Genomic DNA, 19,624 nt, shown 5'->3' on the forward strand with positions numbered 1-19,624 from the left:
CACCAAATATTGAGTTGACGGGACTGAATACTTATTCAGCAGTTCTTGTAGGTTCCCTCTGTGGGTAGTGCATTTCAAAGTAAAGACTCAACCATGAGCACCAAGGCACTTTCAAAAGAACTCTGAGACAAAGTTGTTGAAAGGCACAGATATCAAAGGCCTTGAATATCCCTTGGAGCACGGTCAAAACGATTATTAAGAAGTGGAAGCTGTATGGCACCACCAAGACCATGGCAAGATCAGGCTGTCCCGCCAATGGCAACTTTGCAAGAGCTACAGGCTTTTATGGCCAAGACTGGTCAAAGTGTGCATGTGAAAACAATATCCCAATCCCTATATGGTAAGGTGGCAAGAAGGAAGCCATTACCCAAGAAAGCCCATTTTGAATCCCATTTGAAGTATAAAAAAAAAAACACTTAGGAGATTCTCTAGCCATGTGGCAAAACGCTTTGTGGTCTGACAAAACTAAAATGGAACTTTTTGGCCTAAATGCAAAGCGTTGTTTGCCGCAAACCCAACACAGCGCATCACCGAAAGAACATCATCCACACCGTGAAGCATTGTGGTGGCAGCATCAAGTTATGGGGATGCTTCTCATTGGCAGGGACTGGGGCACTTATCAGGATAGAAGGGAAAATGAATGGAGCAAAGTAGAGAAGTCCTTGAGGAAAATCTGCTGCCCTCTGCAAGAAAGCTGAAACTGGGACGTAAGTTCAACTTTCAGCATGACAACGACCCAAAGCACACAGCCAAAGCTACACTGAAGTGGCTAAGGAATAAAAAGGTAAATGTCCTTGAGTGGCCCAGTCAGAACCCCGACCTAAATCCAATCGAAAATTTGCAGTCAGATTGCTGTCCATCAATGCTCCCCAAGGAACTTGACAGAGCTTGAACAGTTTTGTACATGGTCAAATATTGCCAAATCTAGGTGTGCAAAGTTGGTAGAGACTTATCCCAACAGACTCACAGCTGTAATTGCTGCCAAAGGTGCTTCCACCAAGTATTAACTCGGGGGGGGGGGGGGGGGACTTATCCAATATAATATTTTTTTCAATAAAAACTTTTTTCCCCTTGTGTGGAGTATGCTGTGTAGATAAGTGGAAAAAATTCAAGGGGGTGTAGATTTTCTATGGGCACTGTATATTTAAGCAATAGAGCTCGTCGATGCGGGCTCTACCGTGTGGCAGATGACCACCACTGGAGTTATGCGTGAAAAAAAACTTTAAAACCTACATTTACCTTAAACTTCGGATATTTCGCCAGTTAACATTTCACTGAAGAAAATAATCCCTAACGTAATTAGAGTAGAAAAATGACACACACATAGAGAAAACGTTATTATTATTATTAAAATTGCTAACATATTTATTTATTGGGGTCTTAAACTTTCTTATTATAATTTATTTGGACATGTACAATTGTTGAGTAGTCCGTGTAGTATTGAGTCTGACTCAAAACTTGTTGTTGGAGGCGGGGCATCATTCAAGCAGGCAGGGAGTGGATTGGCTGGTGCTGAAAGAACTGAAACAGAGTTGGCAGTTTGACTGGCTATTATTGAAGGAGGGTGTTGTTTGGATCCAGCTGATGACAGAATTGTGGACCAATCGTGTCTTCCATGTTGATTTGCTGTCCAGTAGCTGCAAATTGAGCTTTCATTACGGTGCCCTGTGACAGACGTGATTTCCCTTGTCTCTAGGCCAGAGTCAGAAAGTATGTAAGTAGTTTTTTATGTTATCAGATTAGTTGTAGATGAGAATGTTAAGGGAAAAAAACGGTATTGAACAGATTGATTTTAAAATATAATTCACAGTTAAGCACTTCAATCTTCCAGTGGGCATCTATGGAAAATAGTAGCCCGCTAGATCTGGAAGCTGATTGGCTGTTCACACTCAATCGTTTTATATATATATATATATATATAACTTCCTAATCTCCATGACCCCTCAATCTTACCTCTACCTGTAATGAAAATCACACAAGCCAACATATTATTTTATAATATTTATATTTTATATTTTTATAGAATTTCTTTTTGATAAAAAAAGCACATTCTATAAATATGACAGTTCTTCCCATCTGAGATCTTTCTGCTTAAGACACTAAAACGATTCCTAACCCCATGAATGTCTCTTACAGTATGCACAGATTCTATAGACTCTATTCCACAGATTCTTGCCACTGGATCTTCTCTGAGTTGTGTTTAAATGCAAGTCCTTCTTCTCCACACGTTTTACACCTCACAGGTCACAGCTCTTACCCTGCACTGCCTCGCGTACAAAGCAGACATGCTTTCTGAAACTCGCTGCAATTCGATGTCATGCAGTACAGAAACAAATCACAAACACATTCAACTGTTTACAAAAAAGGCTAAATCTTGTCCATAATTGCATTCATTTCCTCTTCAGGGGGCATTACATGTTTGATAAGTAACCCTGATTATGTTTTTTAGAGCTGTTCTACTCCAACATGAGAATCCCCCCCAACTAAATTGTCCAAAGTTGACGGTCAATGATGGAGCAGGTAAAGCCACCTGGAAGGTACTGATGCTAAAATAAACCCCACTGATTTATTGATGCGATAGACTGTGAAACCAGCATAGACAATCTAACAGCATAAGAGACATGGCTAACTGTATTAGCAAGAAAACAGTCTGATACCAGAAGAGATCGACTCATCTGCACATACTAACTGATACCAGTGAGAAGGGGAAGGTAGTTTTACATCTTAAGAGACCAGAGAAAGGAGTCACACTAACTGATAGTAAGAGGAATGTGACAGCCCTGCCATCTCTGAGAATTTTTTTGATGCTTTTGTTTATGAAAGTGTGATGTATGAAAGCCATAGAGAGAACTCACAAACACACCCACACAGTCACACACACACACTAACACAGACACACCCAGAGACACAAGCTCTCACAAACACACAGACACAAACACACCCACACACACTCACAAAGACAGACAGGCTCACACAAACACACACACACTCACACAAACACACCCACAGTCACACACATTCACACAGACACACTCACACAAACACACCCATACAGACACACAGGCTCACACAGACACACCCACATCTACTCCCACACACACTCACAAAGATACACAAAAAGACAGACACAAACCCACCCACAGTCGCACTCACAGACACACACATTCACACACACTCACATACACACCCACCCACAGACACCCATACACCCACACACACAGCTGTGTTATGAACCTTAGAAGACCTGAGCACTTTTAAAATAAAATGAGTAACAGCAGTAACAGTAAACAGGCTGGGTAAGGATGCACGGAGTGGCTTGCTCTATCCCTGAGTGTAGCTCAAGAACTTCTGGCTCCAGAGAAGCACCTCCTCTTCCCCACGCTCCATGTTTAAAACTCTGTAGCTCTTATCGTTCTCACAAGTCATCCGAGCCACCTGAAACAAAAAGAGGAGTTACAACCAATCAGCAGCCAGGTAGGAGAGTGCCGTGTGGCTTGGATCCCGTTGGGGAGTCAAAATATGAACAACTCTGATTCCACTGAAACACTCTGACTCCACTGTGATTCCATTCTACCAATAGCAGCCTCACCCCATTACAGCTGCTACCACTGACCTCAGTTATATACACAACTATTGTTGTGTCACTGTTTGTGTGCCTGCTACCATTGTCCCTCAATATAATACAGAACCACTGCAGTGCCACTGTGTGTCTGTGTGTGTGTGTATTGCCATGGAGGATTATTTGGGTGGGTACTTGACCAGGTGTGCCCGGGCTGGGCTGACATTCATTAATAACAGTAATAATAATAATAATAATAATAATAATAATAATAATAATAATAATTTCACCAGGATGTTTTCTGCACTGTAGCGTCGACACTGATAGCTCTTGAAGCTGCAGTAGTGAGGGTGTATAAAGTCATCCGAGTCACAGATCTGAAAGCAGGGACAGGAAAAGCTTGAGAATGAGAGGCATGAAGTGGCTGGTATCTCCAGCCCTGACCCGTTTAAAGCATGGGGTGGAACAGTTTCGAGTTGAAACACTCTTTCTGTGTTAAACAGACTTGTATCCATTGTCAAAGACATGCATGTCAAAATAAGTCAGCTTTAGTGTTTATAAAGCCAGATGTGTGCAGTGGGGTTATTTGTTCTTTTCCACACACATATATGCTGTACACATGCACTCTCTTCCACAGTGTTGTTGCATCATAAAAACATGTCAGCGCTCCAATGGAGGGCTTCTCAGGATGGCTTTTTCAAAAATTCCCAAAAAGGCAAAGTTTAAGGACATACTCTGTGAGCACAGACAGACAGACACACACACACACATACATGGACAGACAGACACACAGACAAGCTCTCACACAGGGACACAGACAGACACTCACCTTGTTTGGGTATTCCCCTGCCTGGAACAGCATGTACTCTGCCAGTAGCCAGCTGGCCACTCTCTGGTCATCGCAGCCATAGCTGGCCAGCCGCCCGCACCAGTACTCGAACCGCATCCCCCCATACAGCTCCATGCCCAGGAACTCATTGCCTGTGGGAGTGCCTACCTGAAACACAGCCAAGTTAGCAATTAGCCCTGAGACACACAGAGACACTTTGCAACCAACTTGAGACACAGACACCATTTAGCAACCAACCCTGAGACACACAGACACTTAGCAACCAGCCCCGAGACACACAACCACATAGCAACCAGCCCCGAGACACATAACCACTTAGCAACCAGCCCCAAGACACACAACCACTTAGCAACCAGCCCCGAGACACACAATCAATTAGCAACCAGCCCCAATACACACAACCACTTAGCAACTAGCCCTGAGACACACATACACTTAGCAACCAGCCCCGAGACACACAAACCCTTAGCAACCAGCCCCGAGACACACACACACTTAGCAATCAGCCTTTTTAATTTAAACATACAATGACAATGCACATACAGACGGTGGTACTACAATGGAACTGCAATAATGGATCTGTATTAATACTTAAGGGCAACAATAGTACAGAGCAGTTGCATTAGGATGAGGATGCCATTAGCAGTGTGAGGTAACTACTGTATACCCTTACCAAACAATCTTCAATGTAAATGCAGACATATATACAATGCAGTAATGCAATAATGGTTCTGTATTATACTGAGGAGCAATGGTACCACAAGTATACGGCATCTACACTGGGGTGAGGCTGCCAATGGTAGAATGGTAACACAGTATGCTAACGATGCCCTTCCCAAATGATCTTTAGTGTAAAAAGTAAAATGTAAAAACAAACTCTGTAGTTAAATAATTTATAGAATAGTTTTACAACAGTAATTACACCGTGTAACAATTTATTTATTTTTTTGGTTCCTGGGTAGTAAGTGTTATCTCCTAATTGCTTATGCCTCAAAAGTATAGAAAATGGCTATTATTCCCCACAAACTTTGCTTTTGTGACCAGGACAGTGATATTTTGAAATTTACCTATTTTCCAGAACATTCCAGATAGATTCAGTGCTGAGTAAACTTGGAGTAACTTCTAGAACTTTCCAGTAATATAAATAGTAGTATAAATACAGGGGCCTTAAGCCCACCAGTTCAGTTTAGTTCCAGCTGCCTAAGTGGATACATATCTGCATTTTTCTGAGATGGCATCAAGAGGCTGCAAGCATCCGGCAGACGCATTTAGCTATGTCTGCGGACAATTTGTCAAGACAAGAGCAAAAAAGTACTCCGTGGAAGCATCTGCTAAGATGTGTCAGGCCTACAAGGCATATTTCGGCATGCCTGTCGGGGATCAAGACAAACCCTGGGCACCTCATTTCACCTGCGAGCACTGCAAAAAAACTCTGGAAGGTAAGATCGACAATTGTTGCTCGGAATTTTATGTTATAAAATTTGTTAAAATTTTTTAAATTGTAAAAGTTTTTAATTTTAAAATGTTTTACAATTTTCAATGTTATTGAAAAAAATATATCATATATGAAAAATGTTGCGAGAATCTCTTACACATTAGTCATGGGTGAAATAAATGTATTTTTGTAGGATGGTACAAAGGGGAAAAGAGAGCCATGAAGTTCGCTATCCCAAGAATTTGGCGGGAACCCACTGACCACTCAAGCAACTGCTACTTCTGCATGGTGGACCCTTCCAAACGTCGGACTGGCAAGAATGCACCTGCTATCACGTATCCGGACCTTCCTTCATCCATCGCCCCGGTGCCACACTGCCATGAGCTCCCCGTACCCACTCCTCCGGAGAGAGAGCAGCCATCTTTAGAAGAGAGCAGCAAGTCAGAGAGCGAGGAAGATGTTGTAGATCCAGATGACAATTTCAGAGGTGGAGCTGAGGACAGAAACCCAAACTACCCCAACCAAAAAGACCTCAACGACTTGATTAGAGATCTTGGTCTCACCAAGTCCAATGCCGAGCTTTTGACGTCTAGGCTCAAGCAGTGGAACTTGTTGCATGAAAGTGTGCAAGTCACAGATCAGAGGAAGCGTCACCAACCTTTTTCCAGCTTCTTCACCCGTCAAGATGTGCTCTGCTTCTGCCACAATGTGACCAGTCTGTTCGAGGCAATCGGAATCGCCTGTAACCAGAACGAGTGGCGCCTCTTCATTGACAGCTCATCCAGGAGCCTCAAAGCCGTGCTGCTCCATAATGGTAACAAGTACCCGTCTCTTCCCCTGGCTCACTTGGTGCACCTCAAAGAGGATTACAACAGCATCAAGACCTTGCTGGATGCCTTGAAGTATGATGAGTATGGCTGGGAGGTCATAGGAGACTTCAACATTGTGGCATTCCTGATGGGTCTCCAAGGCAGTTTTACCAAGTTTCCCCGCTATGTTTGCCTTTGGGACAGCAGGGACACCAAGGCGCACTACCACAGGCAGGACTGGCCACAGCGGACCAAGTTCTCTGTGGGGAGGAACAACGTCAAGTGGGAGCCACTGGTGGACCCCCGTGCTGATGCCACCACTGCACATCAAATTGGGCCTTATGAAACAATTTGTCAGAGCTCTTGATAAGGAGTCGGCAGCCTTCAGGTACCTTTAAGACTTCTTCCCTAAGCTGTCTGAGGCAAAGGTCAAAGCCGGTGTCTTCGTCGGACCACAGACAAAGAAGATCCTGGAGTGCAATGAATTCTCCAAGAAGCTCACTAGTAAGGAGAAAGTGGCTTGGAACAGCTTTGTCGCAGTGGTTCGGGGCTTCCCCGGCAATCACAAGGCCGAAAACTGTGTGGAGCTGGTTGAGACTCTGGTGAAGAAGTAAGGCACAATGGGCTGTAGGATGTCCCTCAGAATCCATATCCTTGATGATCATCTTGATAAATTCAAGGAGAACATGGGAGCGTACTCGGAGGAGCAAGGCGAGTGCTTCCACCAGGTGTGACAAAGTGTGCACAGCTCTGCTCTTTAGAAATTGGCAGGGATGGGGTTAAATTCCCCTACCTGCCTTTGTTCATTGTGTTCAGGTGGCTGGGGTTGATTAGATGATTAGTTTAATTAACGTCCAATCAGCACCCAGCCACCTGACATAAAAGGAGGCCTCTGCTTCCCATTAAAGAGGAGGGAGCTGAGGAAGCAAGTTGGTTTTTTGGTTGTTTTGAAAGTTTGAATCCAGTGAAGGCATTGCCCAGCCTGGAAATTGTTATTTTTGTAAGTTTTGTTTTTTTGCCTTTTTGTGTTTAAATTGCTTTGTTTTGGCCCTTGTGCCCTTTCATTTTTGTGTTTATTTATAATAAAATAGTTATTTTTTTGAACCACAGGGTCACACAAGTAAATTGCAGTCTTTGACTGCCAAGTCAGAAAAGACTACAATTCTCAGAGTTCCACAGGGGCGACCATTTTGAGACAAGGGTTTTCACCTGTCTCCAATCAGGTAGCCATAAAAGAGCATGGTTTTTCCAAATGCGAGGAGTGTAGAGGAGATAACAGACGGAAAGGCCGAAATAGATTAAAAGGTTGGTGTTCTACCTAAGGGGGAAACATTTATTGCCTAGTTTAAGGCATGTTTTGGTTAGTCAGTAAACAGCTTAGCTGTCTGACTTGTAGAAAGGAGAGTTAAAAGATAGCTATAAGGTTTAGGTAGAGCTCGGTAATAAAGAGCTAGGTTTTGTTTTGTTTATTTTGTTTACATTGTTGGAATTTGATTTGTTTGACTCTGGATAAAGAGAGCACCCGCCTGAAATAAACATACAGGCCTCGCCCTGTTTAAAACAAAATACTGTGGTCCCGAGTCCTTGGTTCCCAACAGACTGTGTTCAAGACCCGAAAGGACAGTGACAAAACACCCCAGTCTGTCACACAGGATATACTGGACTTTGAACGCCGCTACCAAGGACAGTATAACGAGAACATGATGGGAGACTACCTTTGGGGGCTGATTCGTGAAAGTGATTTACAGTATAATCGTAAATCTCGAAAAACTACTCACTTCTAAATCTTTTGTAGTCATTTTTGTATTACTTTAGTACAAATACATGTTAATTTGGATTCATATGTTGTTTTTTCTGACTTTATGTGAACGAAAAGACCATTTTCAGATTGGAAATAGGTAAATTTCAAAATATCACTGTCCTGGTCACAAAAGCAAAGTTTGTGGGGAATAATAGCCATTTTCTATACTTTTGAGGCATAAGCAATTAGGAGATAACACTTACTACCCAGGAACAAAAATTTTGTTACATAGTGTTATGGGACCTGTCAGATTTTTGACAACATATTCAAGCAAAATCATGTTTAACCCTGAAATGAGAAGCCCTAACTACAGAACACAATATACAGGGCTCCTTCTATATAATGCTGTAGTAAGGAGCCATGGTTAAGAGACCATGAACGGGCTAGTGGACGGGCAAGGGCAATGACAGCCAAGTCTATGCCTTATAACCTGATCTGCCTTATAAAGAACCACCTGATAACAAGGAAGCACTGTACCAGCTCTCATACTATAGTGTTTCTGGAGGGTCCTATGGTGTTGTTTCCCTTACAACAGTTTTCTACAGTAAAAGCACAGCAAAGTGTAACAAAGCACAGTGAAAGCATTGTAAAGCCCAGAGAGGTACTGTAAAGCATATTAATAAACATAGCAAACCAAGGTAAACTATGGTAAATGCTGAGTATAACTATGGGACAAGCATGGGGAAACTATCTGAGATATGAAAATATCATGCAGTAATCCACTGGTAAATGTTTCTAAGTGTTGCTGCACAGTGCCACGGCTCTGCACTCTCTCCTGTCTCACCTGGTTGCCTATGTTCTCGTGCTCTGCCTGTATCTTGGGGTTCAGGTAGCTGGTGTAGTTCAGCCCGTCCGCGCACTTCACTCGATTCACATTCCCGCTAGCACGGCACTGCTCCATCTTCAGAGAGCAGAAAGCACATAGCTGGCAAGAGTCCTGGTGCTGCCGGCCCAGACTATCACATACCTGGGGAGCAGACAGGCAGGCAGAGGGAGACAGAGAGAGACACACACACACACACACACACACACACAGATAGAGGAAGAGGGAAAGACAGAGGGAAACAGAGGCAGACAGAGGAAGAGTGAGAGACAGAGACAGAGAGACATACACACACAGACAGAGAGAAACACAGACAGAGAAAGACAGAGAGGGAAATACACAGACATGCGCACAAATCAGTAAAAAAAAAATATTAAGATTCCTTGTGGTAGCATTTTCTTTTCAAAGATAGAATGACCAGGCGAATCGCAGTTCCAGATTGCATTCAGGTTAATAAATATTTGCTGTGTTTCCCATACACTGTACTTGCTATATAAACAGAATACCCCTGGAGCACAAAGAGTCGTGCTGTGTTTATTTCACTCAGGAGCTCAGGGGCTCCTCATCCTCTGTGAAATAACCATGTGGCTGCATGAGCACTCAGGGGGAATCTTCAATGCACGGATAGAATGAGACTCCCATTGCACAGCAGTTTGATCCACTCCTGGTTTTACTATGAGTTTAATAAGACACACTTGAGCTTCCCTTTCAATTCAAATGACAACCATTAACGAATGGGAAGAGCCTCTCTGACCGTCAATCACTGAGCATATATAAAAAAGTTGCCCTGTTAGGTCCCTGCTGTGAGGGGGAAGTCCGTCCCACCTCCTGTTGAAGAGGGACGTCCTCACAGTAGCACATCGCCATTTTCTTTCGGGGACACAACCTCAAAGGGTAATGGTTGTCATTCTTTTTTTCATGGAACCAGGGTTATGGTAATACCCTAACGTTCCTTTTTAATTCAAATGACAACCATTACGGAATTCGAAAGCTGTACCAAAGCTGTCGTGGCTCCAGATTACTGACAGTACAGCACCCCAGCAATAGCCTCAGAGCCCACATGACGCCTAAGGGCATGCCGCCTGTAAAACTCTAGAGCGCTTTCCTCTGCGCCGTTGCCGGCACTGATTGATTCGACACCGGTGAACTCCTTTGGAGCCGTCTACAGTGCGGCAACGACCACACTACCCATCAGCACTGATTGACTCGGCACCGGCCGCGCACGTCTTGACACCAATCCCGGCACCAACTGATTTGGCACTGATGAATCGCTTCGAAGCGTCTACAGGCTGCTACTGTCATCGAGCTCAGCAGCTTCACCTGCAAAGCATGTCGGTCCAGTCGACTGGGTCCTCCACTGGGTTCCACCAGTGTGACCCGTGTACGGCAGAGCTGGCCAGGCAGGACGAGCACCAATCCTGCGCCAGATACCAAGGGCCAGAGCACACGGCCAAAGCACTGGCATGTGAGCTGGATTGCTCTCCATGTAGGAAGTTGTCGATGAAAACTAAGCGACGGAGAGGAGCCCTATCCCCAGCAGAGTCTCAATCCTCAATCCTTGGGAGAATGAGATCGGTGGTCCAAGAGCCTCCGCAGAGGTCATCCAAGACCCCCTCTGCTACAGTGACCAGGGAACTCTCCCACACAACTGGGTCACCCTCACCCTCCCCTCCGCCGAGTCGATACCACTTGAGGGGACGCTCACCAGAGGACTTAAAGGGGCTCGGAGGCTTCGTCCTTCGCACATTCCCCACTATTAGGGACATGGTCACGGTGTTGGTGAAAGGTTCCACCTTCACCAATGGAGATAAGGACCCAACCTGCCCGTCCAAGCCTTGCAGGACAACGGACGCGATGCTGAAAAAGGCATATGTGTCGGCAGCACTGTCAGTGCGAGCAGCGAATGCCATGGCCACACTGGTACTCTACCAAAACCAGGTGGCGGAGAGGCTGCAGGACAGAGCTACAGAGGCAGACACAGGGGAGCTCCAGGCGGTGGCTAACCGGACTGATCAACGGCAACAACCCATGAGGCTGCGGGGTATTCATAACCAAAACTAGCTCGCTTATGGCAAACTGAACCCAGCCCAGCTTCAACTCTGCGTCTGGCCAGAAACACTACAGTCTGCGAGGACGCCGAGCACTACAGTACTCATATAAATGGAAAGTTTTCCAAGACTGGTGCCTTGCCTGTCACGATCCTGTGACTTGCCCAATTGAGACGATATTAACCTTCTTACAACACTTGTTTGACGCAGGAAAATCAGCATCAACTTTGAAGGTATATCTGGCAGCAATATCAGTGTGCCATGACAAAATTGACTCTGTGTCCCCTGGGGCACATTTCCTGGCAGTGCAATTTCTTAAAGGGGCTCGGAGGCTTCGTCCTCCCCTGTAAAGTATGGTCCTAGTGGGATTAAGAACTGGTACTGCGGGCCCTTATGGGTCCCCCATTTGAGCCCATGGCGTCAGCAGAACTGTGCCCTGTTTCACTGAAAGTGGCATTTTTAATAGCCACTACGTCTGCCAAACGAGTAAGTGAGTTCCACACGCTGTCCATCGATGACACATGTATGGCTTTCACTGGGAATGACTCGCAGGTAACATTAACAACAAATCCATCCTTTTTGCCAAAGGTGGTATCCTCATTCCATATTAACCGATCAATGGTTTTGGAAACTTTCAGACCTCCCCCGCACAAGTCAGAGGAGGACCGTTGACATCACATGCTATGCCTAGTTCAGGCTCTGCGCTGTTATTTGGATAGGACGGCGTCCTGGAGACAGTCGAACCAGCTATTTGTCTGCTATGGTTCCCGCTCTAGGGGTCAGGTCCTATCGAAACAATGTCTAGCGCACTGGGTGACAGATGCGATATGCTTGGCATATGAACAGACAGACTCCCCGTTACCGAGGGACATTACGGCCCATTCTACCAGGGGCCACGTAACTTTGTGGGCTTTCCTTCATGGCGCCTCCTTGGATGAGTTATGCAATGCTGCTACATGGACAGGTAGTCAGACATTTGTGCATTTTTACTGCCTTGATGTGACAAACCGAACAAGACCCTCTCTAGGCTCTAGAGTTTTGCAGGTGGCATGTCCTTAGGCATCATGTGGGCTCTGAAGCTATTGCCGGGGTGCTGTACTGTTGGTAATCTGGAGCCACGACAGCTTTGGTACAGCTTTCCCATTCGGTAATGGTTGTCATTCGAATTGAAAAGAAACGTTACCATAACCCTGGTTCCCTGAAAAGAGAATGACAACCATTACCCTTTGAGGTCGTGTCCCCAGCTGATCTCTGTTTTCGAAAGAAAATGGCGATGTGATACTGTGAGGACATCCCTCTTCAACAGCAGGTGGGACGGCCTTTCCCCTCACAGCAGATCCCTGATAGGGCACCTTTTTTATATATGCTCAGTAACTGACAGTCAGAGAGGCTCTTCCCATTCGGTAATGGTTGACAATCTCTTTTCCGCGAACTAGGGTTATGGTAACAACCTAATGTTGTTACCGGTACACCGTGACTAACTAAGTTTGTATGAAAACCTGGAATAGATGAAACTGCTGTGCAATAGGAGTTTTATTGCCATCCCTGCAATGGGACATTTACTCCAAATCAGCATTAACGTTATATTTGTCTGAATGGAAGAAATCACCTTGTACAACTCTATAACGAATAAGAAACAACAAAACCTAAAGCCCTGAATTACGTCTTTGTTGTTTATTTCTTTTTACGATCTCAGAAACACCTTGCTCATGACCTTTTGGAGTAAATATCTTCTGAGGACCCATCCCCAATAAACGGATTGTTACTGCAGAATCATTCCCACTGGCCTTTTCCATGCCATTCACTCAATAAGGCTCATGAGTCTAGCAGTTTTGAAAGACAGCTGATTCAGCAAATGTGTTTTAATTTTAAAGGAACCTCCAAAATCTCAGTTTGCAGGCCTTGCTTCCATAGTCATGACCATAAGTCTTGTTGGAAGCTATTAGCAGCAGCTACACTTGTAACTTCACTGAGAGTGTCAATCTCATACTCAGATGCCAATGAAAAAGCATTCGAAACGTTCAAACCACAACAAGTCCTATAGAAACAGATTCAATACATTAATAGCAGCTTTTCTGTTTTTTTTTTATTTCGATGGATTGATTTAGAATCTGTTCCTAAGTGTCCCATGGCTTATTCTAATCCAGCTGAGAGTGAACCTTCTCTTGCCAGCCTGTATGACAGACTGTGAAACATACATTTCGCCTGGACAGTGAAATTGCTCTCCATCCCTTCAGAAAGCCTTCCAACCAAAACCAGCAGCTTCCCTTAATGACTGACATTCTTTTTATCGGTAAGATGTTTTGACCCCTAATGACCTAGGAAGTGCAAGTGTGACATATTGTCCCGGAAATCAAGGCAAGCAAACTAAGAACTTTCTTTGACCTAGTGTGGTACTAAAATACATGTTCAGGGTTGGTAATAAGACTCCTATTGCACAGCAGTTTCACCCATTCTGTGTTTTACTATGAGCTTAATTAGCCAGTGTGTACAGGTAACAAGCTCAGGTGTGTCTTATTAAACTTATCGTAGAAATGAGGAATGGATCAAACTGCTATCGCGGATGTTTCTTTGTAAACTGCACATTTGAGATGGCGAACTGAAGTGCAGGTCAGATAGGATCTGTGTTAGTATGTTAGCTTTGAGCACTCTGCAGTACCAGCTCTCCGAAGCTCTGCTTGTGGTCCTCGTGCTCCATCCACACCCGTGCCATGGTGGACTGCAGGCAGCTCCCGAACAGCAGCTCTGCACACAGGATGTGCAGCATCTCGGCAGCGCTCATCCCCCACAGCCTGCCCCTGAGGAGTTTCAACAGCAGCTCAAATAATAACGCTTCATATCCGAGATGCTTTTAGACTGACTCATTGCTGACTGACATCTGTGCATGCCAAGTTGCTGCTGAGTTTTATGCTTTCTGATTATGTGTTTTTTTACTGCTTATTTCTTGTGTTTTATGTTGTTTGATGCGGTGCTGTGAGCCTCTTGCCAGGTTGTCATTGCAGATCAGGATTTGTTCTCAATTGACACATCTGGATAAAAAAAGGTTTTGATTGTTGACTGATTGATTAATTGATTGATTGAAAAACAAAGGGACACAAAACGATTGCTTCCTGCCTTGCAGATTGGATTTCTCATACTTCTCTTAATTTTGCTCTCTTGATTATCTGCTTTTCTGCTTTTATACAGCAAGTGTTGTGACATCTAGCATCGGATAACTATTTTTGATGGTCCAAAGTATAAAAAACATTTTCCCAGATATAATGTTAGAATATCGCCCTGTGCAAGGGTGTGGGTATTCACTAACATGAGCACTGGAAAGCTGGCATTGGAAAACACTGCACAGGTGCCCAGTTTTATTTGTTTATTTTTAAAATTTATTTTAGCCCACAGAGGGCGCTGTGTTGGTCAGCACCACAGGGTTACCAACACAGGTATACTCAGGTGCGTTCTCAGCCAGCGTCTCTGGGTATTCCCAATCACGGCCACCTGAATGCATAACTAAGCGCAGTACTTATAGACTGAGCAATCCCCCAAGGCCCGCCTCTCAGCCACTCAGAGAGAGGGAAAACCCATACACCTTTTTCCCCACCTCTCTGTGTCATCGCCATGACTGACAGGCGGTTCTTACGAGGCTGCTGCCCTCTTCTGGAAGAACCATGCATGCGCTAAACAGTCCGCACAGATCTCCCGTTACACGCCCTCAACCTAATCCGATGACAGAATAAGCGGGCGAACCACGCTGTTGCAAATCACACTGCTTTCACAAAGATGTGGAACTGCAAACTTAGTTGTTTAATTTTAGATTTAAACATACATTATTTTCCATAAATATCCTTGTTATAGAAACAGAATACTCTGTGAATGTTCAGAGTGCTGTGGTTATTTAGTCAACCCTGATGGGGCTCGTCGTATACTATGAGTGTGGGAGCTCCAAAATATATTTATCTAGTTTTAATGTTTCAATAAGACATCACACTAGCCACTTCGCCATGGTTTCAATTCAGAGCTTCCCACAGCAATGTTTTGACCGTAAAACAAAACAGGCTTGCCCTATAGGGTATAACTGCCTATAGAAAAGCATCTGATCACACATTCAGAGCAAAAAGATAAATATATACCTGATTAAACAGCACACTCCGCTGAGAGTTTCGAACCCTGATTACCTGAAGTGAGGTTTCATTTTAGAACAAAAAATGATAATACAATATGTGTTTTTGGGCAAGCCCCTATACATGTATTGTGAATTTGAATATACAGGCTGAGAGGTTTGGTTTAAATCTGACAGCCTAGACTTGCTCTGGCGGCTTTGGTTTCCAGTGTTTTTAATTATTATTGTGTTACTTACTTTAGAGTGTCTTCTTTTCCGTCCGGAAGCATTGAACCCTCCTGAAGAAAGTATCGAGGAGGCGGTGGGGGGTAGTGGGGCGATGCTGGTAAAGGGGTGATTTCTGTGGGTCCAGGATCTTGATCTTTGAGGTCCTCTGAAGGGTGTTGCGCATGATGCTCCTCTGAGAAGGAGGTGGGAGAGCGATTTAGATGAAGCATTGCCTTTTTTTTGTTTGTTTTTTTCGCATGGCCTGGGAACCAGGGCCCGAGTGAAAGGGGGCGCTGACTTCCTTCGGGAGGCCTCGTCATCTGGGGCTCCAGCCGTTTCTGAGAGACTCCTGAAGGGGGGTTCGGGGGAGGGGCAAGATTTGGGTACTGGGGCTCCCATGAACGGGGGTTCTGAGGTTCTGCTAAAAGGGGGGTTTGGGGAGGTCCAGAGTATTGGGGTTCCAGTGAGCGGATGTTCTGAGGGGGTTCAGGATAGACAGGTCCAGACTCTGGATAGATGGGCCTGTCTAAAAAAAAGGAGACAAAAGCAGTTCGAGTAGATTGAAAGAAAGAAAGAAAGAAAGAAAGAAAGAAAGAAAGAAAGAAAGAAAGAAAGAAAGAAAGAAAGAAAGAAGAATTTGAAACCTTGTACTCTGGGGTTCATGTTGCTCTCCACCTGCTTCACTGTGTCCTGCATGACAGACTCCGCGGGATAGTAGGGTGGCTGGGTATCACTGTAGCAGTCCACTCTCTTCAGCACAGAGACACAGAGAGGGAGGACAGGGGTTACTTTAAAAACTTTATTAGGTGAAATGTACTTATTCAAATGTATTTATTTTTTTATTTTAGAATGCCCTATTATTTTACCCCTGATTTTCTCCACAATTTATAATGGCCAATAATTTTTTTCCCCCCTCACCGCCAGGCATTGCTGGGGATTCCAGAGGGAGCGTTGCATTGGCTCTGGCGCTCCTGCAGGTTAGGAAGCCAAAATTGGCATCACGCTACAACGGACCCTACTGGCCAGGCGCCCAATGAGCTCTGAGTGGACATCTACAGGACTGGCCATTGTACTCCAGAGGTCAGTAGCTCGTTCTTGAGTTCCTGGGTGTAGAAGAGGAAGCTGGCTCAAGTTGTGGGATCAGAGGACGCCCACTGAATCTTCACTTTTCCTGAGCAGCTGTATGGGAAATACAGACATACTTGGCTATTCCAAATTGGGTAGAAAATCAGGGGTAAAATAATTATGCACTCTAAATTTAAAAAAAAAAAAACAACAATACATAAATGACTCAAATGAATGGAGCTCTAGAGCAGCCTGTGCTGTGGATGAGAGGAGCAGTCGGTCCTCACCATGGCGTAGTAGAGGTGGTTCGAGCAGCGGAACTGGGCAAACTGGCAGAAGCTGCTGAATCTGGGAGACCCTGGAAGGTCAGTGCAGATCGGCCCTGGAACGAAAAACACAACATAGGTGCAAGACTAGCAGACTTTACTAACAGTCCAGTGTGTGCCAGGGCTCAGGTCAATCCCAATTCCAATTCCTTTTAAAATCCATTCCCAATTCCAGTTCCCATTCCCTTGTAATTGTAATTCCAACACATCATTGATCAAAATTGCAAATAACAGTATTCTGGGTCACGCTTTATTTTAAGGGCCGTTTTTTAGTTTATTAGCCATTAACAAACATTATTAATTTTAAGTTAAGGGTTAGGGTTAGGGTTAATAAAAACCTGATTTAATTTGCTTAACATTAATACAGTAACAATTTGAACCGATTTCAGGCACATGATCGACTAGGTAATCCACAGGGATCTGGTGTTTGATTGATCATCCACAGGGCTCTGGTCTTTGCAGTTTTAGCTGGCTTATAATATATTATTAATGAACAGTTAACAGAAAATAAATAATATACATTAACAGTTAATAAACAAAAAGAAACAGCCCTTAAAATAAAGCGTCACCGTATTCTGTTAATTTTAGCTTCTCACAGTGGCAACAAATTACTGACATTTTAAGTCATTGTTATTCAATTAGATTGGCTTCAAATGAAAGCAGCTGAACAGTTACAACAATTAATATTAATGTCTCTAAAATATGAATTTCCAATTCCAATTCCTTCAAAGGATTTTAAAAAGGAATTGGAATTGAAAATCAGGAATTAACCCTGACCACAGGGAATGCTGCCCTGCTAGAATGCCTGTTTATTCAGGGCTGAAAGTAAGGGTGCATATTCCATATTCCACATGTGAGTATAATATTATAGCAAACACATGAAGCACCTTAAGCATAAAGAAAGAGTACAAGTGATAATATTGCTAATAACAAGGATAGAAAATCAATAGTGCTTGGACAAATATCTGAACAATCAAATATTAATAGTGCTAGGACAAATATATGAATATACAATCAAATAGTAATAGTACTCTGACAAATATCTAAATATACAATCAAATATGAATAGTGCTGGGCCAGATATCCAAAGATGCAGACAAATATTAATAGTACTCGGACAGATACACAAACACATTTTATTTTTTTACATGTACTCAAAGAAAGACTGTTGACAGAAATCAGAAATAAGTCTCCAAATGTGTTTAGCACCTTGCCAGAATGTGTGCAATTAGCAAGAGGATAATAGCTCAGTCTGTGTGGGATTGCAATACATATAACAAACAGAAGAAACCCTGTATCAGCAGGGTTGAGAAGCTGCAGCCTGTAGGAAAGGAAGCCCCTCCCTGCAGTACCTTTGGGCAGGACGCCGTGGTTCTCAAACTGGTCCAGCCGCAGAAGCTGGGGGTCATTGCAGCCGTGGGACCTCCTGATCTGGCAGGTCACACTGGCTTTCCAGGAGGGGCGTAGGGCTGAGAAGAAGGTGCTGTACTCGCTGGAGGACAGCACGGTCCCAGGCCGGCGGTTCTCAAAGTCCTGTCCTTCCACACTCCTCCACATTACCAGTGCTGCTGGGAACACAAACACAAGCAAGGCACACAGCCGGATAGTACAGAGCCCCCTGCATATTATACCATTCCACAACTCACTCATTTGGCTAATAATGTTGTTACTGACAGTAAATTGTGCAAGTCCTGTATTTTCGTGTAAAAAGCAGGGGTGGAAATAACTCCCAATGCATAGCAGTTTGATCCATTCCAGGTTTTGCTACGAGTTTAATAATACACATCTGAGCTTGTTACCTAGACACTGGGGCTAATGAAGCTTGTATTAAAATGTGTAATGGATGAAACTGCTATGCCCCAAATACTGCTTTAGAAATGTAACATACTAACAGTATACACCAAACACAGCTGTTTTAAAATAAAAGTAATACATTTGGAAGAAGTGTGACTAAATATAAGGTTAACTAAATATTTAACCAAAACTTGAAAATGATCAAAGAAAATCTTACAGCAATGTATTTCGAATTGCATCAAAATGATGCCAACATGTTTTTTTTTTTTTTTTTTTTTTACTTAGATATATCTAAAAAAATAAAATAAAAAAAAAATAAAAAAAATCCGTTAAATTCAAGTGCTAATTATTGTATTGCTGCTACTAGCCAATCTATATAAACTATAAATCAGATTAAAAGGAAAGCACTCCTAAATGCTCTCCAGATTGCTACAGAAACAATTCACGTTATGGAATCGTTTATTAATCTGTGCGATGTCGTTAAATATCTACGATACAAAAGGTAGGGGCTAACTCATACAAGCACAATCAGGCTTAGTGAATAAGCTTGTTTCCAGATTCACACTATCACAAATACAAACCACATGAATGATGCTCAATATCAAATACGGAAAAATAAATTACCCTGTAAAATAAGGAGTGAAGTTCGCTTTTTATTTTCCATACCACTCAGCATCTGCATAAACCTTCCGTGGATTTCCACTTTTATGTTACTTTATTATTATTATTATTATTATTATTATTATTATTATTATTATTATTATTATTACTACTACTACTACTATTATTACTATTATTA

At 43.5% G+C, this 19,624-nt stretch overlaps 1 protein-coding gene across 1 annotated transcript; it reads right to left on the minus strand.

Moving 5' to 3' along the window:
- Window positions 1-3,321: 3,321 nt before the first annotated feature.
- Window positions 3,322-18,796, minus strand: LOC121325290 (acrosin-binding protein-like). Its single transcript, XM_041267726.1, has 10 exons — window positions 18,384-18,796; window positions 16,993-17,087; window positions 16,285-16,390; window positions 15,939-16,166; window positions 15,671-15,833; window positions 13,985-14,123; window positions 9,239-9,421; window positions 4,389-4,556; window positions 3,850-3,936; window positions 3,322-3,435 (listed from the first exon to the last, which is right to left on the minus strand). The coding sequence occupies exons 1-10, from the start codon at window positions 18,679-18,681 to the stop codon at window positions 3,322-3,324; spliced, it is 1,581 nt and encodes a 526-aa protein (XP_041123660.1). The 5' UTR covers window positions 18,682-18,796.
- Window positions 18,797-19,624: the final 828 nt, after the last annotated feature.

This window comes from Polyodon spathula, chromosome 13, assembly GCF_017654505.1.
Source record: "Polyodon spathula isolate WHYD16114869_AA chromosome 13, ASM1765450v1, whole genome shotgun sequence".
Lineage (NCBI taxonomy): Eukaryota > Metazoa > Chordata > Actinopteri > Acipenseriformes > Polyodontidae > Polyodon > Polyodon spathula.